Source organism: Rhinatrema bivittatum, chromosome 13 (assembly GCF_901001135.1).
Source record: "Rhinatrema bivittatum chromosome 13, aRhiBiv1.1, whole genome shotgun sequence".
NCBI classification, from domain to species: domain Eukaryota; kingdom Metazoa; phylum Chordata; class Amphibia; order Gymnophiona; family Rhinatrematidae; genus Rhinatrema; species Rhinatrema bivittatum.
In genome coordinates, this window is record NC_042627.1 from 2,698,593 (window position 1) to 2,726,181 (window position 27,589).

The following is a 27,589-nucleotide window of genomic DNA, read 5'->3' on the forward strand; positions in this document are numbered from 1 at the left end:
CTCTGCATTGGGGAGCATGGCATTTAATTAGCGGAGAGCTAATTTGCATAGTTTTACACTGGTTCGTGTGCACCTTATTACCCAGGGGCCTTGGTTACTGAACTTTGTAAAGTGGCCCAGAGTCCCTCGCCTTTGACTCCATCTTTGTTGGTTCAGAAAGAGAGAACAGTTCTAGGAATGTGGGTCTGAGGGATGTCCCTGAAGGGGTTAGTCTCTCTGAAATTTTAGCCGTGTTGAGTCTTGTCACTGACAAGCATCCACAGTTTATCCAGGCTGATATGTTGTAGCATAAAATGAAAACGTTATTTCTTTTTTACTTCAAATAATAAAAGATGACATTGCTAACCATTACCTTATGAACTGCATTGGAAATGTTTAACCATGATAAATGTAAGATAAGAGTGACCAAAACTTAAAGTTTTTAAAAGGCAAATAAATTCAGAAATTGAAAATTGATTTTTGGTCACTGCAGGTAAAATGCAGGAACTTAGAAGCTCCTTGTTAGCAGAGGTAAGTTAAACGAATGAAGCAGTAAATGATTATGCCACGCCAATAGATAATCCTCAAAAGATTTCTATAGAGGACCAACTAATACCACTTCACAACATTAATCTTTAACCATTTCATATGAGTACCTAAAGTACTTCAACGTAATCCACTTTGAACTGCAGAAAAGTGGAATTAAAACTAAAAAAAAAAATATATATATATATATATTCTAATTGGGACCTGTTGGAGGTATTTACTGAGGAGAAAAAGACTTGAACTCCCCAGTGAGTTAGATCCTCCAAATTTTTTCTATGAGGCTGAAAGCAAACCAAAACCACAGAGAGATTAGGAACTGCGCAAGCCTCATGTGTGGCCTTTAAAGTATCAAAGTATCAGAGGCCAATAACAGATTTCACTATGTCTGAACCTCCAACATTACCTTGCACTCCAGGAGGCTTCCTGCATTTGCTTGAATGTCAGTGAAAAGGACCAATGGGCAATAAGGGAAGGAGTGAATAAGTTAATATTAGGTGCCCGACCCTTTAATATTGATTTATACACTCCTTCTGGTGCCCATAGTCAGGTTCGGAGAATGGACGCTGAATTTATCAGCGTCCATGGGCCAGGGTTTCAGGAAACAGACGTTTGTCAACTGAGCGTCTGCTTCCTGCACCCCACTGCTAGCACTTTTTTTTTTTTTTTTTTAACTTTTTTAAATTATTTTTTTTAAAGAGTTGTTCCTCCTACTTAATATCCCAATGTTATTAAGTAGGAGGCAGTACAGAAAAGCCGGTTTCTGCTTTTCTGTACTAGTTTTAGTAGCGCTCAGCAATTAACGACTGTATCCTAGACGCACTTTTTTTTTTTTGCATAGGGAGTGAATAGCTAATCGCCTCATTCAGATGCATTTGCACGTGATGAGCGCTATTAGTTTCACTCCGCGTTGGACGTGCGTTGTAGAGGCGCTAATCCCCTTATTGCAAAAGGGGATTAGTTAGTGCCTATTCAACCCGCATCCAACTGCGGGTTATACAGTGCGCTGGGCTAAGTACACTGTATTGCATCGGCCCCTTGGCTTGGTCTGGTATGTACGATAAGAAAAAAACACACACACACACCCAACTCAGGAAAAGGATCAAGGTGTCATGGACAAAATTTGTAAATCCTCAGCTCAATGTGCAGCAGCAGTCAAAAAAGCAAACAAACAATATTAAAAATTATTAAGAAACGAATGGAGAATAAAGCGGAGAATGTCATAATCGGACGAGACCACAGTTCTGGTCGCTGCAGCTCAAAAAAACAAAACCCCAAATTATAGTTGAATGGAAAAAGATACAGATAACGGCAACTAAAAATGATAGAGGATGGACTAGCTCTCCTATGAAGAAAGGCTAAAGAAATTAGGGCTGTTCATCCTGGACAATACATCAGAGGTGGATATGATAAAGGTCTATAAAATCATGAGTGGAATAGAAAGAATAAATTCAAATCAGTTGTTTACTCTTTCAAAAAATACAAGAACTTGGAAAAACTCCATGAAGTGACTAAGTAGCACATTTAAAACAATCTACGAAAATATTTTTTCATTCAACACACAATTAAGATCTGGAACTGATTGCCAGAGGATGTAGTAAAGGCAGTTAGCATGGTGAAATTACTTCTTTTCTGATAATTTTCTTTCCTTGAATACTGTCAGACCAGACTAGTTAAGTGGTTTACACACGCCAACCAGTAGATGGAGACAGAGGACATTAGGTTTGCTGATGTCACTCTATATACATCCATGCTGACACCAGCTTGCCAACTGAGAACCATGTTAATAGAACCATTATCTTTAAACTAGTGAATTTCCAGAAAAAAAAACTAAGGAAGAAACAACAAATAGAGTTTCTAATAGCATAAGAAACCACTCACCCTCAGCAAAGCATAGGCAGCCATAACACTTTCCAACTCTACATATTTAACTGTGAAAAAGATTTGCTGCAATGCATAGAATGAACAAAGACACTGAAGACAGCACTAGTATATGGAGGGTCCTGGATTGGTCTGACTGTATTTGAGGAAAGGATATTATCAGGGATGTAGCAATTTCAGCTTCCTCTTGGTTCAGTCAGACCAGTTCGGACATGTAGGACATACCCAAGCTATACCCTAAAAGGGTGAGATGCTGCCCAAGGCCACCTTAAAACTGCTGAGGCAAGAGATGCTACCTCTGCAACCCTGACAGCCAGACTGCAGCATCCAGAAAGGGATGCAATATAGACTAAGAAGCTGCTCTACAGATCTCCAAGAAGAGACCAATTGCAACTCCACCCATGAAGAAACCTGAGCCCTCGTGGAACAACCCCGACTTCATATAAACATCTGTAAATACCCCTTTAAACCATTGCACCAAATCCAAGATGGCGTCCTAAGGAGATGTCGCTGTAAAATTGGCTCCTCTAGATTGAATCTTGCCGCTTACCTAGATGCCCCATACCAAGAGGAAGGGCAGGATCCGGCCGGAATCCTCTGTGCCGACACCCTCCCAGCCGACAATAGAGGGCTTTTTTGCACCAACAAATACATCCACTCCGGGAGGGAGGTCCGCGGAGACGCCGGGTGAGGAGCACGCCACGTCGTTCCTGGATGTACAAACTTCGTTGAGCCCCGGAGTGCTCAAGACACCCTCGCCCCCGACCCGCAGCAATAACCGGAACCAGGGCTGGCTCTCCCAGCAAAGGATTGCCGAGTTGGGTGCAGCTGCAGAGGCGGGAGGAGGATTATTTGCTGCGTGTGAAAATGTTGGAAGCACTGCGGTGGTAGATTAAAAAAACTCAGGAGGTGAGGGCCACCATGGAAGGGCAGGGCAATGCAGACCAGAGTGCTTTCCTTGCTATCTTAACGGGGGAAGAGGGCTCGACCAATGAAACAGTCAGGATTTCAGAGGTTTGTCGAGGAAGTAAGGTAGGCACTAACCTCAATCAGAAACTGGTCAAGCCACGAGAGTGGGTGATATGATACAGACTTTCAGATACTTCAAAGGTTTTAATGATCCATGGTCAACACCAAATCAGTAGAACTAGGGGTCAGGATTTGAAGCTCCAGGGAAGAAAACTCAGAACCAATGTCAGGAAGTATTTCTTCACGGAGAGGGTGGTGGATGCCTGGAATGCCCTTCTGGAGGAAGCGAAGAAAGATTTCAAAGGGCATGGGATAAACATTGTGGATCCATAAAGGCTAGAGGATGGGAATGAAGAGTAGAGCCATGGAGAAGCCACGGGTGGGCCTGGGTGAGCCAAGGCCCGCCCACTTTGGGCTCAGGCCCACTCAAACTGCTGCCCAACACCACAGCAGCACAGTGATGACCTGCCTTTGGGAATTCCACTCCCCCCTGCCCCGCCCCCCGCGGGCACATGAGCAGACCCACAGCAGCGCAATGATGATGTGTCCGCAGGGATTTCCCTCCCCCTGCTGGAATGGTGGCTACTACTTGGTGATTACTATCCTTACTCAATAAGCCTTCACACGGTTAAATCAACTCCAACATTGCTCTCTGCTTCAACGGCAAGGGGAAATGTGGAAAAGGGGATTTGCATTCAGTCACCAACCAACAAATAGTGAACTTCACAATCTGGATAAACAAATAAGCGTGGGGGCGGCTTGCTTATTGTGGTGGTTACTATCCTAAACCAATTAAGCCTGATACATCACATTGAATGCATAAACAGCATTGCTTTCTGCTTCAACGGCAGGGGGAAATGTGGAGGAGAGGATTTGCATTCAGACAACATCCAACAAGGCATGGATCTGTGCAGTCTGGGTAAACAAGCATTGGGGTAACCTGCTTGAAGCGGTGGTTACTACCCTTAACCATTAAGCCTTATGCTCACCTTTGATGCAACTCCAACATTACTCTCTGCATCAATAGCAGGAAATTTGAATCAAACAATTACCAACAAGGGCCCTGAACTTGGTGGTTGGTGAAACAGATAAGTCTGGGAAAATAAGTTTGGGAGCTTGCTGGGCAGACTGGATGGGCCATTTGGTCTTTTTCTGCTGTCATTTCTATGTTTCCTCCTCCATTTTCTTTCCCCCTCATTCCCCCCTTTTTTCTTCACTACTCCTCCCTTTTCTTCCCTCTTACTCACTTCTCCTTCCTCTTCAATTCCTTCCCTCTCACTTACCCTTCCCCTCAATCACAACCCTCTCCCTTCCACTTATTTTGCTCAGTTCCCTTTTCCTCCCCTCCCTTCTCAGGGGGGAAGGAAGGGAAGCTGAAGGAGTGGGGCAGATGTAAAGGTAAGAGATGGGGAGAAGAGGTGAGGGAGTAAGATTCTCACTCCTCCTCCCTTACCTTTCACAGCCTGCCTGCCTCACCTCCTGTGGTCTTCAGCCTGGTGGAAGTGATAAGCTTGCGGGCCTTTCTTTGCCAGGCTGTCGTCGTCCTCTTCAGCCCGCGGGGGATGGAACCCTCACAGGCAGGTCTTCAACGCGCTGCCATGCTTCTGATCATGTGCCCGCGGAGAGGGGGAAATCCCTGCAGACACATCAGCATTGTGCTCCTGTGCCCGCGGAGGGGGATGGAATTCCCGAAGGCAGGTCATCACTGTGCTGTTGTGCAGCAGTTTGGGAGGGCCTGAGCCCAAAGCAGGCAGGCCATGGCTCACCCAGGCCTACCCGAGGCTACGCCTCTGCTCCATTCACTATCAAGCTGTGGAATCTGGTGCCAAAGGATGTGATCAAGGCAATTAGCAGAGCAGGATTTAAAAGAGGTCTGGCCAAGTTCCTGGAGGAAAGGTCCATACTACATTAGTAGCCAGGTAGAGAAAGCTATTGTTATCCCTGTGAGTGAGTAGCTACTCTATGGGATCTGCCAGGTACATGAATGTCCATGTCAGCAGCTGGCATCAATGCACCGTGGTCTGACCCAGCATTGCAGGTCTTATGTTCTTACTGCAGATGAGCATAGGAGGAAAAAAAAAAAAAAGAGGGGAGGGGCTGCCAAAGGGACTCCTGCTGAGCAAGAGGTTGGGGGTCAGAAAGTGAGAGGGAGCTGCTACTAGGCAAAGGGTTGTGGGGGAGGGGGCTTCTGTCGCTGAGCACATGGGAGAGAGGGGAAGGGGTAAGGGTTTGCTGCTTGCAGAGAGAGGAAGGGGATCTGCTGTTGGGTAGTTGTTGAGGAAGGGGAAGCTGCTAGGCAAGAGATAGGTGGTAGAGAAGAGGGGGGGGGGAGATAGAGGAAGATGCAGGGGAAGAATTGGGTGGGAGTGAAAGCTGGATGCACAAGTAGTTGGAGGAAGAAGTGGCAGAGGGGAGAAAAAGAGGAAGGGGATAACAGGGCAAGAGTGTGGGGAGGGAGAAGGGGCTATAAGGCACAGAGTAGTGCGAGGAGAGAGAGAGAGAAAGAAGGGATGTTTTGCTGCAGCCATTGACATCCGAGGAATAGCTGTGCTGGAACAGGCAATGGTATTTGATGTCAGAGGATGTGGTTAGTGCAGTTAGCGTAGCTGGGTTCAAAAAAGGTTCGGATAAGTTCTTGGAGGAGAAGTCCATTAACTGCTATTAATAAAGTTTATTTAGGGAATAGCCACTGCTATTAATTGCATCAGTAGCAGGGGATCTTTTTAGTGTTTGGGTAATTGCCAGGTTCTTGTGGCCTGGATTGGCCACTGTTGGAAACAGGATGCTGGGCTTGATGGCCCCTTGGTCTGACCCAGCATGGCAATTTCTTATGTTCTAATGGTAATGTATACAAGACAGGAAGGTAAAACAGAAATTACATAATCAGCAAATCAAATACCCATATATATATATATATATATTACAAAACTAATCTAAAAAGTGTCTTATTTTACAAATTTGTTCATTACAAAATGTTCTAAACCATCACATCTTGAGGAAACTACAATGCATAATCACATTAAAACATTAGTACCACATGTAAAGACACAAAAAGACAGAGGACAAAAGGTCCTTGTTTCACCAATAGCTTCATCAGGGGATGTAAAATAACTACGTAAGGGGTTATTATAATCCTCTTGTCAGCTATATGACTACTTGGAGTACTTCACCTTGCCCATCAGAATTAGGCAATCCTATACATGCCTAATATCCACAATAAAAGCTTTTGCAGCTCACATTTTCAATGAATTGTTCACACCAACCCTCTCCAGGGAAACTTGATGAAACTTCCAACACAGACATAAACATATAATTCTGAATATTTGCCCTGGGTGCAGAAAACGCTGGCCCTGGCACTGCCCTTACCATTCTGGCCAGGGTTACCTGTGGCTACCATGCCTCAGAGCTTTATGGTCTCCCTCAGTCTGGATGTCCTTAGCTTGTAGGGAAAGGTGAGAAGCAGTCGAGAAAGGGAAATATTAAACTTGCACTAGAACGGGAAAGTGCACAGTCTATTTAATTGTTTAATGTTTCTTTTATACTGTCTATATGAAAATACATTCTAACTGGTGTACGATTAACTCAGCAAACACAAAGAAATAATATATTTTAATTATGTGATCTACAATACATGGACAATTGGTAAATGCACTACTGCAAGATGCAATAAGCTTGTGCTTCAACAAAGACCCTGGTTTGCAATCTTCGGTCGTACCTGCAGGTGCTGCCATCCCGGGTTTCTGCTAAAGGTGAACCCGGAGCCACTGCAAGGCCGCCTAAGATTTAGCGTAGGGGGCATCATAAGTAAAGAGGCACCGCCGAATCACGTTAAATGCCGACATCACCTCTCGGAGGAATCGTAATGGGTTTAAGTTCCATTGCTTGCGGCGAGGAGAGAAATCCGCCTCGCGTTCAGCTCACGTGCGTCTCACGTTTCCTTCCCCCACGTCGGCGATGTCCGGGGGAGCGGACCGTGGCGCTCGCGGCGGGGTCCCTCTCGCGCTTTTTTATCGGGCGCTGCCGCTCGAAGAGGCGGCCGGCGAGGCTCGGGCGGGAAAACCCCAGCTAGAGGCCGCCATTAGCAACGGCCTGGCCTCGCGGGCAACCGCCAGGGGTCCGCGGGGGAGGAGGGCGTCGCGCGCGCGGGGCTGGCGCCGAAGAATGACGTCAGCAGCGCGCGCGAGGTGCGGAAGTGGCGTAGGACGTCATCCGGGTGTTAATTCTTTCCCCTTTATTTCGCCTCCCGCCTCGCCCTGAGGCCTTGGATACGAGAGGAAGCACAAGCAGCGTGCAGGGAGGGAAAATTCATAACGGAACCCATGCAAAGCTTTTCTCTAGAAAGGTGAAAGCAAACAGAAGAATAAATTACAGAGGAATTTTATAAATCGGATATTGTTTCATATGTTAGCGATTAGAGGATAGCAAGTCTGGAGATGGACAAGTCTGACACGTATCAGGAAAAAGGAGACACAGAGAATTAAAGAACTGGCAATTTAACTTCACTCCCCGGATGAACAGCACAATGATAACGAAGCATAAAGAAAATAATAACCTCAGTTTGTGAAGATCAGTTTTCCTGGGTGAGACTGACTTGGGAAACAGCAGACGGTCAGTGAATGTTTCATATTTTGAAAGCCTCCCATGATAGACGCATAAAATAGCAAACGTGAGCCAGGCCGTGCTACTGTATATGGCGGGTGCATAACAGGCTGGAAAAATGTGCTCTAAGACTAATTCTCAATGGTTCAGCATTAGCCTGGGAGTATCTGCTGGGTGGATTCTAAAGAGGTCGGTCCTGGGACTGGCAGGATTCAATATTTTCATTTCTGATTCAGATGATGGCCCAGGAACCTTTGTAAAAGATACTGAGATGCATCTTTGAGAAAGGGATTAGAAATGGAGAAATGATCAGACATAAAAAGGTTCAAATACATCCAGCAAATGCTAGGAAGGAAAACTTAAATGGGGACTGTAGGAAAAACTCTTGGGGTTATAGGAGACTACAAGTTGACCATCAGTGTAGTCCTTCAGTGCTAATTGCTGGGCTGCATTAATGGGGACTTGAAAGATGAGGAAAGTCATTCTCTACCTATTTGTGAAGCTTTTGTTAGAGCCCTCTGTCCAGTTGTGTACCCCAAATGTCAAGAAGAAAGTGAAGATTTTAGGAAGAGATTTCTAACACTAAGGGTAGTCAAGCTTGAGTAGATAATTGGGAAGACAGTGGAATCTGCAGCAATTGGAATTTTGAGTGCTCTCTAGGTTGGTTTAGGCACTGGGGATCCTGCCTGGAGGTCACGAGCTTGGATAGAGGACCTCATAAGATCTTTCAGCCTAATCTGTTTATGGTTCTGTGGTAGATTGTAACTTGCCTCTCTCTGCAGTGGTGAGTACCTGACAACATGATGGATAACCGCTTTGCCACGGCTCTGGTGATTGCCTGCATCCTCAGTGTCATCTCCACCATCTATGTGGCAGCTTCCATTGGCACAGACTTCTGGTATGAGTACCACAGTCCCCCTCCACCATCTTTGAATATCAGTGAGACCACCATGGGACGCAACTTCAAGGAGGAATTCACCAGCGAGGAGGCTGACGAGAAGACTTACATGGATGCGCTTTTCCATTGCAATGGCACACTGGGGCTATGGCGGAGGTGCATCACTGTCTCCATGCATTCACATTGGTTCCGAGTGCCAGGTATAGCCCATGCTGTCCTCCTCCAGCTTGCTCATCTTCGTCCTCCTCTGTCTCTTGTCCATCCCAAGATGGACTTTCTGTAATATCCTTATAGAAATAGGCTGAGAGATATACATGGAAATGACAGCAGAAAAGGACCAAATGGTCCATCCAGTCTGCCCAGCAAGCTTATGGCAGTATCTGCTGTGCAAGTTGCCCCCATACTTATCAGTTTCCCAGACCGTAAAAGTTAGTGCCCTTGTTGGTTGCTCTCTGAATCCAATTTCCCGTTACCCCTTGCCTTTGAAGCAGAGAGTAAACCTCCAGGGAATAATACAGGGGAGGATGGATCATCATTAACACCTTTTACTAAAAATGGGGTGATGTGTTTTGCATAGATCCAGTCTTCTTTGGGTGAGAGATTTTCTATTTTTATTACAGATTCAGACTTAACTACAGAGTGTATCAGTTTCTCTCTCGCTGATCAGTTCATGGAGAAATACACAGAGCCAGGGAACCACAACACTGGTCCAGATCTGCTTCGAACTTGTAAGTATGTGGTGTGTGTGTGTATCGAATATGTATAAAGACATTTTTGTTTGTGGGTGGATGTGGTAGACTGCTCTGGATTTCCTCTGCACTTGGAATTTTCCATCAATAAGCAGTCTGAATTAGCCATGACCTTTGGGTTGATGCTATCTGGTGGCAACGAACGGACTTCTCTCTCATAGCTAGTAGAGCTTTTTGCTCTACTGAGCATGTGCGTAAACCATTTAGGAATTTGATAAGTGGTATACAAGAATTTTAAAAAAATAAATACATCAGGCCCAAGTAGGATGCAATCGTTCCGCTTCGTATCCCCTGGGCAGTATCGTGAGCATCGGCTCTTCTTCTTCAACACCGCCCACCCACCCCGAGTCCTCCTCTGGGAAGGGGGAGACACATTAGCTATGAAAAAGCTAAAAGGGGCATAGTCGACATGCACCTTGTCTCAGGCTACAAAGGAGCCATTGCACTCATAAGAACATAAGAAATTGACATACTGGGTCAGACCGAGACATCCTGTTTCCAACAGTGGCTAATCCAGGCTACAAGTACCTGGCAAGTATCCAAACACTAAGTAGACTCCATGCTACTAATGTCAGTAATAGCAGTGGCTATTCCCTATAGTCTGGGGCTAGTCCCCTTACCCCGGGATATAACTTGTTGCTTTGGAGAGAGCCTTATGCGCCAAGGAAGTGTCAGAAAAGACGGCACATGTCTCAAAGAAACGGGTGCAGGACAAATGCTCAAAGTTAACTGCTTTGACTCCACCAATGCAGTCGAAACACTCCGCATTGACTGCACCAGACTTATCGAGACACATCAGAGTGTAAATTAGAAGTTCCGAGGGCCTTGAAACACTCAGCGTGGGATGCATCAGAGTATCCAAAATGAATTGACCTGATGCATCCAAATCGGACAGCGCACAAAACTATGAACATACCAGGGCATTGTACAGCTTTGCCGCCCCTCTCGACACACTCCTCGATGCATAAACATCCAAAGCATACAGACCCAACACATCCGAAGCACATGGTGTACAAAAATACAAGCACACTAGGGTCGCTGGCCCTCTAGATGTACTCCTCAATGCAAAGAGCCCGGCGTCAGACTGAGAACGCATTGAGGAATTTTACTTGCCTCATCACTCACAGTTGCAGTTCAGTCGACTTTACAGATTCTGGCCACGGCTTTGCCAGGGCCATATCCCACCATGCTGTACCCAACACCAACTTTTCGCTTTCCACCAATACATTCAATGCCACTCACCAGTTGCGAACCTTGTTGAGCAAGCTTCGTCCCACGGCATGGGACTACCTCCAAGTCCTCTGCCTCATGGCATCCATACTGGAAGTAGTGCCATGGGTAAGAGCTCACATGAGACCCCTACAGCGCTCACTACTATCACAATGGAATCCGCTGTCCCAGAACTACACCGTACGTCTTCAGCTCCTGGACAAAGTTCGGACCTAACTACGATGGTGGCTGCAAGAAGGCCATCTAAGCCAGGGAGTGAGACTATCCTCACCAACCTGGATCCTGCTCACCACGGACGCCAGCCTACGAGGATGGGGAGCACTCTGCCAGGAGCTAACCGCCCAGGGGCAATGGAACAAAGAAGAGGCGGGATGGAACATCAATCGCCTAGAAACCCGGGCAGTCAGACTAGCCTGCTTACAGTTCAGTTACAGACTCCGAGACAAATCAGTCAGTCATGTTGGACAACGCCACAACAGTGGCCTACATCAACCGTCAGGGAGGAACCAGAAGCCAACAGGTGTCTCTGGAAGGTACCTTATGGAGAGGCAGAGAGCCATGCAAGACTCCAGCTTAAACTCCCTCTCAAATGATTTTACTGATAACAAGCATTATATTGAATTTCAGTTGTATATTTCCAACTCCTAAGCAAGGTTACACAACTGTCAACATTTCTATGATTAGTTTTCTATTATAAACAAACGATCTGAATGGACATATGGTAATTTGCACTTGGCTTCCATGTTAATTATTCTCGCCTCTTATGCAAATTAAGGTTTTTATGGCTTGCAATCGATGGCATATAAACTGGCCTTGTTTCTATTCAAAAATGTTCTTTTCTCATTCTTTAATTTATAGTCTCTTTCTAGTACAAGTGCAAGATTATAATGTTAATATTTACAAAACTACTTATGATAAAAAAATAATAATCTAAAACTGAGAACAAAATTAATGACTTTGTGTAACATGTCAAAAAGTATTTAACTGCTTCACCACTTTCATGCCTGTAATGAGGAGCTTTTAAGTATTACAACACTGATGTCTCACAGTTGCAGCTCCACAATAAAATAAAGGCTCAGCAGATATGAGCGATGGCAGCTTCAGTAGCCAATCTGCACAATGTGTCACTCAAAGACATCCGCAAAGCGGCCACATGGTCATTTGTACATCTCATTATTGTTTAGACAAACAAATGGCATTGGTCAGCGTTTTAGGACAGGTTCTTCCTCACTAATCTGCTCTGCACTGGAAGGGGGACCCAGGTTGCAAAAAAAAAAAAAAAAGACAACCTATCTGTACTTCGCCATGTATCCTGAGGGTTGCCAAAAAGCTTGGGACTTCCCAGGGATCAAGGCTATTTCAGACTGCATATCAACGGAAAAGTGCAAGTTTGCTTACTGTGAATGGTGTTTTCCATAGATAGCTAATTTATCCTGCTATGAGCGTCTCACCCACCTCCCTGGCGATCGGATTGGACTCACTGTGTTTAGTTTGGCAGGGTACTGGCTGCACGGGACCTCCCGCATGTGCTCTACTAGCTATGAGAGGGAAGTCTGTCTGGCTGTTGCCACCAGAGATCATGGCCAATTCATCCTGCTATCTGTGGAAAACTCAGTTTACAGTAAGCAGACTCGGTCATTCTGATCATCCATATAGACCCTCCCATTTATGTATGCTATGCTAGCTCAAACCTATTTTACATCTATAAGTACTGATTGTGCACCCATATGTGTGTCTTGTGTTTTGGAAGAAAGGACTGGTATTGTGTGAACTTGCAGAATATATTAAGGATATCGAGAGGCTGGAAGCAGTTCAGGTAATGGCTACTAGAATGATACAAGGCCTGCAACACTGACCCTTCCGAGAGACTTAAGATATTCAAAATGTTTGCTGGAGAAAAGGTGGGTAAGGGTGAATACAATAGAACCATTCAAATATATGAAGGATAAGGGGTCATGAGATGGTGGGAGATTGAGAACATGAGGAAGTACTTCTTTACAGAGAGAATGGTCGATAGTTGAAATAATCTAACAGTGGATAAAGTAGTAGCAGCAGCAGCCAAAACACAGACACAGAATTCAGGTCTGTGTTGAACCAGATACAGAGGGTGGTGGAAAATGCAAAAGAACAGGGGTCCTAAATTTTTCAAGGGAAGGACCACATAGGGCGTTTCAAAGCAAGAGGGCTGGGTGGGGGAGGGCAGAGGTGGTTGTGGACCTGATGATTTGAAATGCTGGGAAAGGGAGGAGGCACGAGGTAGAGTTTGCAGGGGCGGATCTAATAGTATTTCTAGATTGCTAGGAATTTGCTAATCCACGCGTGGCGTTGCTCCACCAAATATCAATTCTCAGCTCAAAATGTACCAACCTACCAGAACACTAAGATCGACAGGTTACTGCCTCTTATTTGTTCCAAGATTTAGGGTAGTCAAACCGGTTGAATTTTATTTCGGGAACAACATGGTGGAACCTTCTTCTAATATCTCTTTGTGACGAGTCTAATATCAAGAAGTTCAGCAAAAATTTGAAAGCACATTTATTATTATTTTGATATTTAGGGATGGAATGTGTGCTGTTGATCTGTTTCCATGATTTAATTTTTTGTATAGGTTGCTTCAGTTACCATTACTATTTTGTGATCTGGACTAAGGATGGATATCCTTGACTGTAAACTGCCTTAATCCTTGGAAAAGACAGCATATACGTCTTTAAAATAAAATAAAAAGTAAAACATTGCCACACTGTCTTTCCCTGCATCTTCCTCCTTCCATGTAGGGATGTGTGGGCATGTGTTATGCACTCCTTCCTACCCCTCTTAAAATGAAATTTGTGGGACTTAGGTTGGGGTAAGTCCTTGTTTGAGGTAGAGGAATTAGAAGTGTGTGGAAATAGGGTGTAATCCCTCCATTCTCTCTCAGATCTCTGGCGCTGTCAGGTCCTGCTGCCTATCGTCAGTTTGGGGTTGATGTGTTTCGGGGCACTGATTGGAATCTGTGCCTGTGCCTGTCACAGTCTCTACCCCACTATTGGCACTGGTGTGCTCCACTTCCTTGCAGGTAAGGACCCTGTCATAGGGAGTCCTGGGAGATAACATGTCAGTTCTGGGAGGTAATACTGCAGAAAAATGAAAGATTGAAGGGGACCAGGAGAAAGCGGAAAGTACTGGAGGCTGCACATGATGATTCCCTAATGGGACTCAGATAGGAGGTGTAACGAAACAGAAAAACTGAATCCCAGCTCTGTAAGCCTGCTCATTATGGGGGCCTGTACAATATGTGCTAGGCTGAACACATTTTTAATTGCACTTGTGCAGAGAGGAACCTTAAAGCAGCCCATCCAGTAAAACCTTGCAGCCCATCCAGTAAAACCCACTTATCTGGGCTATGAACAGAAATAACTTTGCTCCACCCCAGAATGCCTCTTTTAAGTTTTAGCTGAATGTCTAAATCAGACTAAAACGTGGCTAGTCAGTGTGGGACTTGAGTTTGGGTCTTAGCCAGATCAATCCTTTTGAATATTGATATCAATGTGTGCTACAATGTTAGTGCTCTTTGTTCACTCAAGTTTATTACAGTGGCTGCTTTGTGACTATGTCACTTACTTCCCACATAGGTGTCTGCACCCTCGGATCTGTGGCTTGTTACGTGGCCGGCGTAGAACTCCTTCACGAGAAGCTTCCCGTGCCAGAGAATATACGGGGGGAGTTCGGCTGGTCCCTCTGCCTGGCCTGCGTCTCTGCCCCGCTGCAGTTCATGGCTGCTGCTCTCTTCATCTGGGCGGCACGCACTAATCGCAGGGAGTACACGTTCATGAAGGCGTACCGCGTGGCATGAAAATACTCAGCACGCCATCTTCCTCTGCCTCTTCACAATGCAAACCATTCAGCGCTCCTGCCCCTCCACACCTCCCACTGGCTGCTTCCAGGGGAACACAAGCTGCCAACCAGAAATTGTGCGGAAAGAGGTTGTCCTCTTGCAGATTCAAGCTACAAGGATTGCTTTTTTATATAAACGAGTGAAGAAGCTAACAGAATCTAGAAACTTGCGAGCCGTGAAATAATGTTGATACCTAGTGGCTGCTGCTGCTCAGATTGCACGAATGTGCATTACTGTCACGTCCATGGAATGCAAAGCGCCAGACGACTGCTGGCGGGAGTCCGTTTTAACAGTTTTATTGTTTAATGCATTTTTTAAAATTGATTTTGGTTGAGTTTTAAAATGTTTCTCTGCGGTATTCAGGAGCGCAGCTGGCTGCAGTGGTGTTTTGCTCTTTCCTGGTCCCCTCATTGGTTAGTTTTAACGTTTTGTTGGCGTTTAGTAGTGCGGGTGGGGAGTCTGTCAGCCATTTGCAGTATCAGCACTGGAAAGTGGATATTTCTTTATCATAACTGGATCAGTCTGAACTTTGCAATATGCAGATCCAGGATCATTTGGGTTTCTTAAGTCCCTTCCTCTGATTAGTGGATGATGGATTGGAGAGACAGGTAGGCGTGATCTCCTCACCCTTCCCCTGTATGGCTCACATGTTTCTTGCTTTACTGTAATTTCCTGACTGTGATGTTGGCCATTGTGCATGCTTACTGTCCTGAAAACTCCCAGGGGAATCCAAATACCGCACTGCAGTATATTGAACAGCCAAAGTATTATGGAGCACCTCACCTGTAGGTGCCCCCCGATCCCAGCTAGGACTGGATTCAGAAATCTGACCACGGAGGAGGCAATGCTGACTAACGGTGAAGTCCTCACTACCACCATCATCGTCATCTGTCATGGGTTAGGTGACGGTGGCTGTTTAGACTCCCATCTTTTTCTAGCTCTGCGTGGATCCCATATCCCATTAGGTCCTCCCAGTTTATTTCCCTTTTTTAAGTTTCAGTAAGTTCATTTTTATGTGAACAGGTCACCAGCCTATAGCCCAATCCCTGTCTTGGACTCATGGTCCAGTCTGACTCTTCTCTTGAGACCTGTTTGGCAAGGGTGTCCCTTCCAGTTTACGCTGCCGATACGGCTCTCGGGATCCTCAGAGTCCATAAGCCTCCTTGTTTAAAAAAGGCAGCACCTTCCAAAAAATGCAGAATCTGCTTAATCTAGAGCAGGGCTGGATTAGGTGTGAGGTGCGGCTGAAGGGCCCCCACGGTGGTTGCACTGCAAGGCCTTGTAGCATCATTCACCAGCTCTCTCCCAAAGTGTGTGGGGAGGGGGGAGTGCTGGCTACTAGGAAAATACCATGGGGGGAGGCTGTCACATTACTGCACCCGGCCCCACTCTGAATATTCCAGCAGAGAAGGAGCGGACCACCGAGTACTAATCCCTGCCAATTAAGAGACTTTTTCAGGGCTTCTTGTACCCAAAACATTAAGTAGAAAGCAAGTCTGTGGTGCCCTTGCTTAGTGAAATGAAAGATTTTTCCTGCAGAACTTCCTTTTTCTTTTTCTTTAATTCCTGTATTTTCCTGGAGAAACCTGAATTTTGTTTTCCAGGTTGTGACCACCTCAGAATTCTTCAGAAAGGTTGCTGGATGTGATCTTTCAGTGCCAGGCAAGGGGGGACTTTTCTCAAATGTTCAGAAGAGGCTGGGATCATTGCTTTCAACAAAACCTTTAGAAAATTCCCATGAACGATTGCAGAGTCTGCAAAGAATTCCCTTTTATCCTGATATAAGGAGCCCTAGCTTCCTTTGCAGACCAGTGTCCAAGAAAGGATTGCAGCCAACAGTTAGGGATTTTGAATCTGTAGTTGGGAAGTGGGTTTCACACAGTCCTGGGGACTTGGGCTAACCTGCGGAGAACTACAAGTGTAGCGTGATACAGAGATGCCCACAGCCCTTGGTTGAGAATTGTCGAATCTGCAAGAACGCGACTGGGAAGTAAGTTCTATGTAGCCTTGAGGAATTGAGCTGACCTTCAGGGAATTACCAGCATGTCTCACTGGGGTAGCTCAGGACAGGAATGGAAAGCTAGAAGTGTTACCTGACTACTGAGGCACGGAATAAAGTAGTTTTTCTTACAAATGGCTGGCTCTGAACAGGGTCTTCCAGAGAACTGTCAGTGAGTTGTGCTGGGCTCACACCGTGACCTGTGACACCCAACTAACACAGCCTTCCCCTTTCACTTTACTTCCAGTGCAATACTGGGATTTTTGCCCTCTGCACTCTCTACACTCCGGCAGGAGAAATCTTGTACCAATGCCGTCTCACAATGTTACAATGTAAAGATAATTTGACCGCTGTCACATTATCACTCAAGCTCTCATGTAATCCGATGTGATACCCATGTTTGCATGTCGATATATAAAAATAAATAAATAAATGTCACCAGGGTGACATTTTTAAACATGGATGGAGGAGTTTGCAAAGGACTTTGAAAATAATTGTTTACCAGATGTGCTTGGACCCTACATTCTTTCCTTCCAAATCCTTAGAATATTTAATTTTGCATTTAAAAAATGTATTTGTATTTATTTTATCTTGGTTGTGCTTCTCTAGTGGTTGCATTTTTGTATATTTCCCCTGCATGTTTTGTTGTCCTGCAACATAACGGTATTAATAAAAGTGAAGGACCTCCACTTTGTGTCATCTGGACTCCAGTAATAAGTCAGGATTCCTAGAGATCGGTGCCGACACTGGTCTGTCAGTATTCGCTGTCTCCAGCAGACGGTAGGCAAGCTTCTTGTGCCTGTGGGAGTCCAGTATTTGAAGTCCAAAAAAGTGCCTTCCCCCTTAAACATCTTTCTAGAGGATATAAACAAGATGGAGTCACTCAGTGGTCTTTTGTTCTAGAGCACATGGGGATAGACTTAAAGATCTAAACATGGATACCCTAGAGCAGTCCTCCGGGCAACCTAACCAGTCAGGTTTTAGGATCTCCATAATGGGTAAGCATGAGAGAGGTCTGCGTGCACTGCTTCCACTGTATGCAGATCTATCTCAGGCACATTCGTAGTGGATTTGCTTAAAACCTGAGGGGCTAGGCAAGGACTGGGTTGAGAAGCACTGCCCTAGAGGAAAGGTGAGATAGGGAAGATATGATAGATATTCAAATGTCTAAAAGGTTTCCATGCATAGAAGGTCAGCTTCTTTCTACAGAAAGGAGACTCGGACAAGGGGTCATATGAAGAGGTTGAAAAGGGGTAGACTCGCCAGTAATCTTAGGAAATATTTCTTTACAGAGAGGGTGGTGGGTGTGAGGAACCCTTCCCAGTGGAAGGGTTGGAAAGAAAAACCGTATCTGAATTCCAGAAAGCAAGGAATACATTCAGGGGATCTCTAAGGAAGTGATGAGAATTATAATGCTAACTTTAGACAGATGGCAGACTGGATGGGCCAGGTTTCTATACTGTAAGTCATAAGTAGGGCTTCAGCTCCTGGTGGAAATGAAGCTGCTGCTTGCACATTACGTTCCAGGAGATTTCCTGCCTCTCCCCCCTGGCTTGGGCTCACTTTGCTTTCCAGGGGGAGATCCTCTGCCATGTGCTCACTATTGCTGTGGTCCTGTATCCTAGGTAGGGGCCCGTTTTACTGCTTTTGGGAAGGAGCGGGGGTACCTGGCTCTGTGCTGACGTGTGACAGAGGAACCTTCATGCACCACTCCAGTCATTTTGACCGCGGTTACTGTAACAGCTGCTACATAGATCTGAGTTTATATTCTTTTTATGACCATGTGTTACATGTTTTCTTTCACTTTTTCCAGACACATGGGAACCGTGTGTGGAGAGCAATAGAAAGATCCCTAACAAAGCACCCAAACAGGCAAATTTGGTATTAGTATATAGATAGGGAAAAGGTTCTTGTACCACTTCCTATGAAATACTTCTATGGAAAAAGGTAATTATATCTGCACCTACAGCCCTTTACCTTATGCTGCTTGTACATAGAGACAGGTGGTTGTGGGGGCTGCCTGCAGATACTGAGCCTCCTGAGGTTTTTCAGCCTCTGAGCAGGTTTCCCTCTGTGCTGATGTCACAAACCATCTGCTTGCTACACTCCCTGTGAGAGATGAAGCCTTGATGTGCTCCTTGCTAGAGGCAATGTTACTGAGCACGCAGCTGGGGGCAAACACAGCGCACTCTAAAGCTAAGAGGAAGTGAAGTGAAGGGAAACCTAAAACAGCACAGCAGGGTTGGGATTTAAAAAAAAGATTATTTGTAATTTATACTACAATGTCCAAAAAAACTCTTACAGCCAAGCAGTCAGTGAGTGCAGTCAGAAACAACTGAAAATCAAGTGAAAATATACATCAGAAGTGAGTTGTATGAAAAGCTGAGCTAGAAGACTTGCTACGCTGGGGATGCCTCCAATGAAGGTGAGTCTGCTTTAGCGCTCCTGACATGACACACTCTTCCAGTCTGTACTCACCTCGCTCTCTTAGACCCAGCAGGTTCCTCAGAATTAGGAGGGTGAACCATATTTTTCTTTTCTGATGGTGGGAGGAAGGGGATTCATGTTGTTGGAATTTGTTTTCCATTTCAGCCTTAGTGCATGATCTTTTACAGCAGCACAACTCAATCCTTTTAGCATGTGATATTGGCAGCGTGCACTAGAGCCACAACCTGGGCAGCCTGATTACACAAACGCCCCAGTGGCTATTCCCTAAGGTGGTAACTTAAACAGGCCTGCGGGTGCACATGTTCTGTGCATTTGCCGGCTTGCATCCAGAGACACGTCCATTTTATAACATTTGCACACACATATGTATGTTATAAGATAGCCTGGCTGTACGTACGTGTGTGCACAATTTTAAATGGATGCACCTGTGTGCACAAATCCTGCTTCCACCTGCAGAAGTGTGGTAGGGGGCCACATTGCGCATTTATGCGCTGGTTTCACTGAGAAATCCAGGAATGCCCATGTCCCACCCAGATCAGGTCCCCACCCTTTTTTTGAAACCTTTTATTTGTGCGTGTAGCAGGAGATATGTGCATACTCAGTTGGATTTTAAAATCCGCTCAGCACACGCCGGCCTGACTTGTGCACATCTCTCCTGGTTTTGGCAGGCACTGGACTTTTAAAATTCACCTTTAAGACTATTTGGTTAATAACAGTTTTTGAACTTCTACTCCAGGAATTTGTCTAAACCTTTTTTAAACCCAGCTAAGCTAACTGCCTTAACCACATCCTCTTCAATGAATTCCAGAGCTTAATTGTGCATTGAGTGATAAAGAATTTTCTCCAATTTGTTTTGAATGTGCTACTTACTTCATGGAGTGCTCCCTATCTTTGTATTTTTTGAAATAGTAAATAACATTTAACTGTTCTATTCCACTCAAGATTTTATAGACCTCTATCTCATCCCCCCCCCCTCAGCCATCTCTTCTCCAAGCTGAACAGCCCTAATCTCTCTAGTCTTTCCTCATAGGGGAGCTGTTCCATCTCCTTTTCTCATTTTGGTTGCCCTTCTCTGTACCTTTTCCAATGCAACTATATCTTTTTTGAGATGCGGCGACCAGAAATGCACACAGTATTCTAATGGGCTCATTTTAAAAGGCCTACGTGTGTTAAAACTGGGAGATACGTGTGTGGCTGGGCCACGTGTGCCGTGAGGATTTTCAAATGCCCACAGCCAAGTGCGAGGAAGAAAGACCCGACGAGAAAGGGGCGGGCCGGAGGCAGGGTCTGTGTGGGGCATGGGTGGGCTGGGACAGTGCCATTAAGGCACTGTCCCATTGCTGAGAACACCGGACCCACGCAACTTGCTCCTGCCGTGGATCGCGAGTTCTAAAACAAAAAAAAGAATGGCAGATAGCGGGGATTTAGGGATCGGGGCAGATAGGGGAAAAGGGAGGCAGGTTAGCTATGGGGTTTAGGAAGTTTCCTCCCAGTTTGCTCCTTCATTGGAGCAGACTGGGAGGGAACTGGGGAAAGGGCCTATGGCGTCGCCGTGTGCATCTTGGAAAATTCCTCCCCCTTACACGTGCGGGTAGTGGGTTTTATAACATAGATGCACGCATGGACGCACACGCATGTTATACAACTGGTGTGTCCACGTGCGCACCCACGTGTGGGTTTTATAACATAGATGCACGCATGTTATACAACTGGTGTGTCCACGTGCGCGCCCACGTGTGGGTTTTATAACATAGATGCACGCATGGACGCACACGCATGTTATAAAACTGGTGTGTCCACGTGCGCGCCCACGTGTGGGTTTTAAAACTGACCTTTCAGTGTGGCCGCGCCATTTTAGCACCACTCTCTCTCTCAACCTCCCCCTTCCCTCTTTACTCTCTCTGTACTCTTAAATCTTCCTCTCCTGCATGGGCGCACTTTGAATTTTATATTTGGGGCAGCTCCACTCCCCACATTCACTTTGCCTGCTCTGCTCCCCATTTTCCACTAATTCTCTGTTCCTCTTCCCATCCCTCCGCTCCTCCTCACTCCTCCAGAGCCAGCTGCCCTCCTCTGCAGGCTCAGGTCACCCATCTCTGCACTGCTTCCCACTCCTCCGAGGCACAGGACGCTTTCCTTCATGGACAGGTTCCGATCCTCCTCCCTCCTTAGGCGTGGATCACTTTCCTGCTCTGCCCTGTCTCTGAGCCCAGGTACATCTTTGTTTTCTGGATGACTCCTGCCTCCCCACTCCCTGCAGCGCATCCTTTGGCTCTCACGGATTCCAGGCTAGAGCCCACGTAAGAAACTCCACCACCCCTAGCAGCTGCGCAGTTAGTATCTCCTCAGCTCCCAGGCCACAGCCACGTGGGAACTCCAGAGATAACTGCTGTATCCTGGGAAATATATCAGGGGAGTGCTGTGTTTATTTTTGTATCAGGAAAATGTTCATCTCAATTCAAGCACTGACAACAGCCCCTCTCAGTATTCCGCCCAATTAACCAATATCTGTTCTGGGTGGTTTATCATTTCTTATTTTTCCTACATGTGTACAACTCTTTCTATCCACCAGCTCTTGCCACAGCTCATTATAAGAACATGAAACTTGCTATACTGGGTGAGACCAAAGCTCCATCAAGCCCAGTATCCTGTTACCAACAGTGGCCAATCCAGGACACAAGTACCTGGCAGGATCCCAGGGGGTAGATGGATTCCAAGCTGCTTATCCCAGGAATAAGCAGTGGATTTCTGCAACTCTACCTTAATAATGGTTTATGGACTTTCCCTCCAGGAACTTGTCCAAACCTTTTTTAAATGCAGCTACACTAATAGCTTTCATCACATCCTCTGGCAATGAATTCCAGAGCTTAATTAGGTATTGAGTAAAAATATATTTTCTCTTATTAGTTTTAAATATATTACCTAATAACGTCATAGTGTGTCCCTGAGTATTTATACTTTTTGAAAGAGTAAACAACTGATTAATGTTTACTCGTTCCTTTCCACTCATTATTTTATAGACCCCTATCATATCTCCCCTCGGCTGCCTCCTCCAATATAAAGAGTCCTAACCTCTTTAGCCTTTCTTCATAGGGGAATTATTCCAGCCCCTTTATCATTTTGGTCGCCCTTCTCTGTACCTTTTCTAATTCTGCCGTATCTTTTTTTGAGATGGGGTGACCACATCACGTCTTATGTCTTCTCTCCTCCATGATCCCCTCTTCTCACAACCCTTCTCTTGGTTTACCCTGTCCCACCCTCATACTGGACCCTTGTGGCCAAAAAAGTTAAATCTTAGGAGGTCCTTCGGTTCCTCTTCCTGAATCAAAGCCTCGCCTTTCCAAAACATTCTTCCCTCAGGTCCGGACCCCCTCAGCCTAGCCCACTCCCGGAATCTCACCTAAAGCTTACTGTTAATTCCTGGTGTCTAGCAGGGCAGAAGCAAAATTCATTCGCTCTCACAACATCAGCCCTGTTTTCCAAAATGGTGGTGGTTGATCACTGATGCTCTTTGGCCTCCCTGTACAGAAAGGCTAAGAACCATCAGGATCAACTGGTAGAGCAGAAGGGAATGGATGTCCCTCCTCTTCCCATTAGGCACCAGGGAATAAGAGCAGGGCTTGATTCGTAGACAAAAAGGAAGTGGAACTATTGAGCAGGGGCGGGTAAGGGAGGGGAACCCATGTATTACTTCTGTAAGGGGGTGGGGCCAGGATCAGCTGTGAACTCTCTCTCTCTTTCCTTAAACATATAAGGCTGGATTTTCAAAGGGGCCCAGCCATGAGTGTAAACCCCGGTAGGTGCACAAGTGCCGGGCCTCGTGAAAGGGGTGGGGCAGCGGCCATTAACTGCTGTCCTGGGGAAGCGCGCACCGGCATCCGGCCGGCGCGCGTAAATTACGTCTGCTCCCGAGGAGTAGCAAGTCATGAAATAAAAAAATTCAGGGCAGGTAGGTTAGTTTTAGGGGAAGGGGAAGGAAGGTTAGGCAGGGGGTTAGGGAAGTTCCCTCCCAGTCCACTCTTTAATTGGAGCGGAGTGGGAGGGAACTGGGAAAGGCCGGATTGCATCGCTACGTGGAGTATGCAACAGTACACCCCCCACTTGCGGTGCGCACGTTATAAAATCAGCGTGACCATGTGTGAGCGCGCGGCATGCTGTAAAACCTACCCCACACCTTTCACACTCTTCCTCCTTCCTCCTGTGATCCTCCATCCCTGGGCTCCACTCATGATCAGCCCTCCACTGATTCACGAGTGGCTCGGGTCCAACACCTCAGATCCTAGAAAAAAAGGTAGCAGATCACCATTCAAAGTCATTTTGCCAAGATAACAAACATAAAAAGGGGTTGAATTAGCAGAAGCTTGAAGCGTGTGAGCAGTAGCTGTGATTACTGCTCACAAGTTTCATTCTTGTGCCAATTCAACCCCTTTTTGAGTGTTTTCGCTCTGCAACATCGGCTTCAGAAGGGGATTTGAAGGGCAGAACAACAGTGGGGGAAGCACTGAATTAGGGAGCGGAGTGGCAGCTCCGTCTGCCCCAGACTCACCTCCTCCTTCCCTGCAAGCTGCCTGGAAAGGAGGGGCTGGAGCAGCCTTAGGTCTGAAAAGAAGTGGTGGAACTGCGTCCAGGCCCCTCTCCCTGAATAACAGAGTCCTAGAGAGAATATTCTGGGGAGTGGTCTAGGGTGGGGAGGCAACATGTTTGGAAGGGCCTAAGGACCTCCTACGATTTCACTTATTTGGCACAAGGATCCAGCATGGAGGGTTGGCCAGACCTTGAAGGACCACCTTGTAGGAGCATCGAGTCACGTTAGCTGCCCAATGCTCCCAGGGGAAAGTTAACTGCACCTTTTACTTTCTTCAGATAATGCTGCTTGCAAATTTCAAGGCGAGCTGCATTATTGGATTTGCATAATATTCCCCTAGTGATCAGCTGATTTTAGTGGCCATGGTGTGCCGGGTTTTATTTATGTATGGAATTTCAGATTCCTTGTGTTCCCTGTGATATCTCGTTTATTGTGCGTAAAAGTGTTACTGCAGCTTCGCAAATATCCCCCCAGTTTGCTGTGGTACCTCCTGCAGCTTGATGTTTGGTGACATTCACTGTTAGTTCTTCTCAATAGCACCTGAAGCTTTCAGTGCTGCAATGACTCCTTTCCTGTCCCCATTTATACACAGAACATCCTATTCCCATTCCTGAAGTGCATCACCTTCCATTCCTCTGATTTGAGTATTATTTGCCGTCTCCCTGTCCATTCTGTTGGTTTATTCCAGCAAGCTTGATACGTTCCTGAACTTATCTTGAAGTTTTATACCGTAGATGATATTACTTGCGGCTTCACATACCTTTTTTTTACTCCTAAATACTGGCGTAAAATATATTTAATTGTGGTCTGTTTGTCTGTCCATAAGTAGCTACCTATCTGTTGTGTTGTGCTTCAAAGGACTTGTACCAGTTTTGGTAGTGAAATATGAAAAAAAAAGAAACCATTCATGTTCAGAAAATTAATCTAAAATGATTCTTTACCTATTTGTGTTTTGTGTACAGAGCATGGTACATTTTACTGGTGCTTGCAACTTTCAAGCCTTGTTCATCAAGCCTTACACTATGCTGATGTCACAGTACTAACCCCTCCCACTCAGCCAGTGGCTCCGCCCACACTAAAAACTATTTTGTTTGAACAAAACTGAAACATGCCTACTTCGTTACACTGCAAATGTACAAGTCTTCAACTTGTTTAAATGAAAGCAACCGCGAGAAATTATGGGTAGGCCCTGGACAGTTACTAAAAAACCCCGTGGGGTGTGGGGGGAGGGGGTGAGGCTGGAGTTACGTCTAAAAACAAGAGGTTAGGTCATTGGGCGTAATATTAGATGAGAATTTATCTATGGAAAAACAAATAGCCAATAGAATGCATCAAACATAATGGAGATTGAAAATGGTTCGTCAACTAGGCCCATGCCTGGATTTTCCAGCTCTGAAAGCAGTGGCATATGCATTAATTTTATCATGCATAGATCATTGCAACTTGTTTATTTAGGCTTATCAGGGAAATTGATTAGAAAATTGCAACTTATCCAAAACACCGCCGCACGCATTCTAGATGCACAGCTGCTAGCCCACTTTTACTTCAACTTCACTGGCTGTCGGTAGCATCACATTGCAGATTTAAATGTTTGATTTTACTTTTAAGGTGCTTCGAGGGATGTGTTCTCCAAAGTTGAAAAACAGATTTAAATGGTATGAGGCAAAGGGGAGTTTAAGGTCCAATGGGAAATTCCTACTACAGATACCATCAGAAAAATGTTTTCAGCAAGTAAAACTGTCGAAAATATTATTTGTGGCTAGTGCTTCAGTGTTGTGGAACGAACTTCCCTTTGAATTGAGAGAGGAAACTGAACTGAAAAAGTTTAGACGAAGGCTAAAAACTTGGCTTAGTATGCAGAATAAGACTAGGAAGGATTTCCATGAATTAAAATATAGTGGATTCTGTGTCAAACATTTCATTATTCTATTTATTGTAATTGTTTTATTTTGTGTGATCTTGTCTGCTAATTATATAGTATTGTATTGTTTTATGTTTTTACCTTGTACATTATTTTGGATGATTTTTTTAAATCAGTAAAGCGATTAATAAATATTAAATTCAATTTAGGTTTATATGTTTTTGTAACATGTCTACTGTGAAACAATAGGAGCTTTGTACCAAGATTAAAGCAATGAAAAGTGGCACATAAGAGACTCAACTGATATTCCTCTCTGTGGCTGATGCTGGTTTTTCTCTTTCAGTCAGCTCCTGTAGTCTGATTCCTGTGACCACTGGGAAAAAGCATCTGGAATGAATGAAAAGAGCTGAAGGAGGAATCTTGACCATGGAGAAAGCCTCTCTGGTAATAGACAATGGAACTGGATACTCCAAAGCTGGAATCTGCTCTGAGGACATGCCCAAATGTGTTCTCCGTACTAAGGTTGGGGTCCCTTGGTCTGAACTAGCATTTGAGGCTGACTGCCAAACAGTCTGCCCTGGCAGGAAGACCCCTTGTTCAAACAGCATTATCTGGAAAGCTCCAATAGTCCATGGTGTAGTGGTAGACTGGAATTTGATGGAAATTTTCTGGAAGCACATTTTTTTTAGGGTATTGAAGATTGACCCTGGAGATCATCCTGTGCTACTGTCTGAATCTCCAGCCTCTCCTCTTGATAATCGTGAGCTAGCAGCAGAACTACTCTTTGAGTATTTTGGCTTTCCTGCCATGCATGTAGCTCCATCCTGCATCCTCTCCTTGTATTCCTGTGGGCGGATCTTAGGCTTGGTCATTGATGTTGGTGATGGGACCTCTTTAACCTGCCCTGTTTTGGAAGGGTTTATCCTCCCTCATGCTCTATATCGCCTGGATATTGCTGGGGAGACACTAACTCGCCATTTGAGAGAGTTGCTGAGCCTTTCTGGGAAGACCTTCCTTATTCATGAGAAGAGCCTAGTGAGGAAGATTAAGGAGAAGACCTGCTATGTTGCTTTGGACTATCAGAAGGAACTTCAGAGAGACCAGTACCTGGACTACCAACTCCCTGATGGACAGGTTTTATCTCTTGCCAAAGAAAGGTTTCAGTGCCCAGAAACTCTCTTCCAACCAAATCTCCTGAAAGTTAGTGAGCCTGGCCTCCATCACATGGCCTTCAAGAGCCTCCAAAAGGTTGATTCCAGTGCCCGCATGGTCATCCAGAAGACTATTCTGCTTTGTGGAGGATCCTCACTCTTCCCTGGGCTCCCTGAACGTTTGCAGAATGAATTAAGACTTTTACTTCCTAAAAACTCTGAGTTCAGTTTTCTGGTGCCTGATCCAAAGAAGAGATGGTACTCTGCTTGGCTTGGGGGTGCTATTGCCGCATCTCTACCCACCTTTCATAATCTGTGGGTGAGAAAAGAAGAGTATAAGGAGAAAGGGTCCATCTATCTTCACCAAAAATGCTATTAAAAGAAGGCGTACATCTAACCGATTTAAAATGTTGTCTCTTTCCTATACATTCTCTTTCAACCTTTCTGGTAAAAGATCGTATGAAAGATTAGTTGGGGAGAATATTATTTTACCACAATCTAATTTTCTTTCTCTATCTGTGAGCAGTCAGATATTTACAGCTTCTGCCCCCGCAGTCTTGGTAGTGCAGAAGTCATTGACATTAACTTCCAGAGCTCAAAACATAAAGGTGGGGTCTTGCTGTTCATGGAAGTGCAAGGAGGATCTAAGGGAATGAAAGAGCCAAAATCACAGCACTCTGCACATTTTCAGAGATATCAGATGTGGGGCCTACTTTGCGAACACACTTCCAATTGAGCTATGAAGGGAAATAGACTTAAAAGTCTTTAGAAAAAGGTTAAGGCATATAATTGATATCTCTGAAAACGTGCACACAGTCTGTTT

The 27,589-nt window shown here is 45.3% G+C and overlaps 3 protein-coding genes across 3 annotated transcripts in view; 2 read left to right on the top strand and 1 right to left on the bottom strand.

The window, feature by feature from the left end:
- LOC115075420 (claudin domain-containing protein 1-like) overlaps positions 1-7,515 on the bottom strand; it is a 37,623-nt gene extending 30,108 nt beyond the window's left edge. Inside the window, exon 1 of the mRNA XM_029575768.1 lies at positions 7,088-7,515. The gene's annotated coding sequence lies outside the window, so the exon portion shown is untranslated. The remainder of the gene's footprint in view (positions 1-7,087) is intronic.
- A 64-nt stretch (positions 7,516-7,579) lies between these two features.
- On the top strand, positions 7,580-17,410 carry CLDND1 (claudin domain containing 1). The gene is made up of 5 exons (XM_029575765.1): positions 7,580-7,980; positions 8,754-9,069; positions 9,490-9,597; positions 13,766-13,903; positions 14,460-17,410. The coding sequence occupies exons 2-5, from the start codon at positions 8,772-8,774 to the stop codon at positions 14,678-14,680; spliced, it is 765 nt and encodes a 254-aa protein (XP_029431625.1). The 5' UTR covers positions 7,580-7,980; positions 8,754-8,771; the 3' UTR covers positions 14,681-17,410.
- Positions 17,411-19,060: 1,650 nt separating this feature from the next.
- LOC115075150 (actin-3-like) lies at positions 19,061-27,161 on the top strand. The gene is made up of 2 exons (XM_029575373.1): positions 19,061-19,146; positions 25,959-27,161. The coding sequence occupies exon 2, from the start codon at positions 26,012-26,014 to the stop codon at positions 27,143-27,145; it is 1,134 nt and encodes a 377-aa protein (XP_029431233.1). The 5' UTR covers positions 19,061-19,146; positions 25,959-26,011; the 3' UTR covers positions 27,146-27,161.
- Positions 27,162-27,589: the final 428 nt, after the last annotated feature.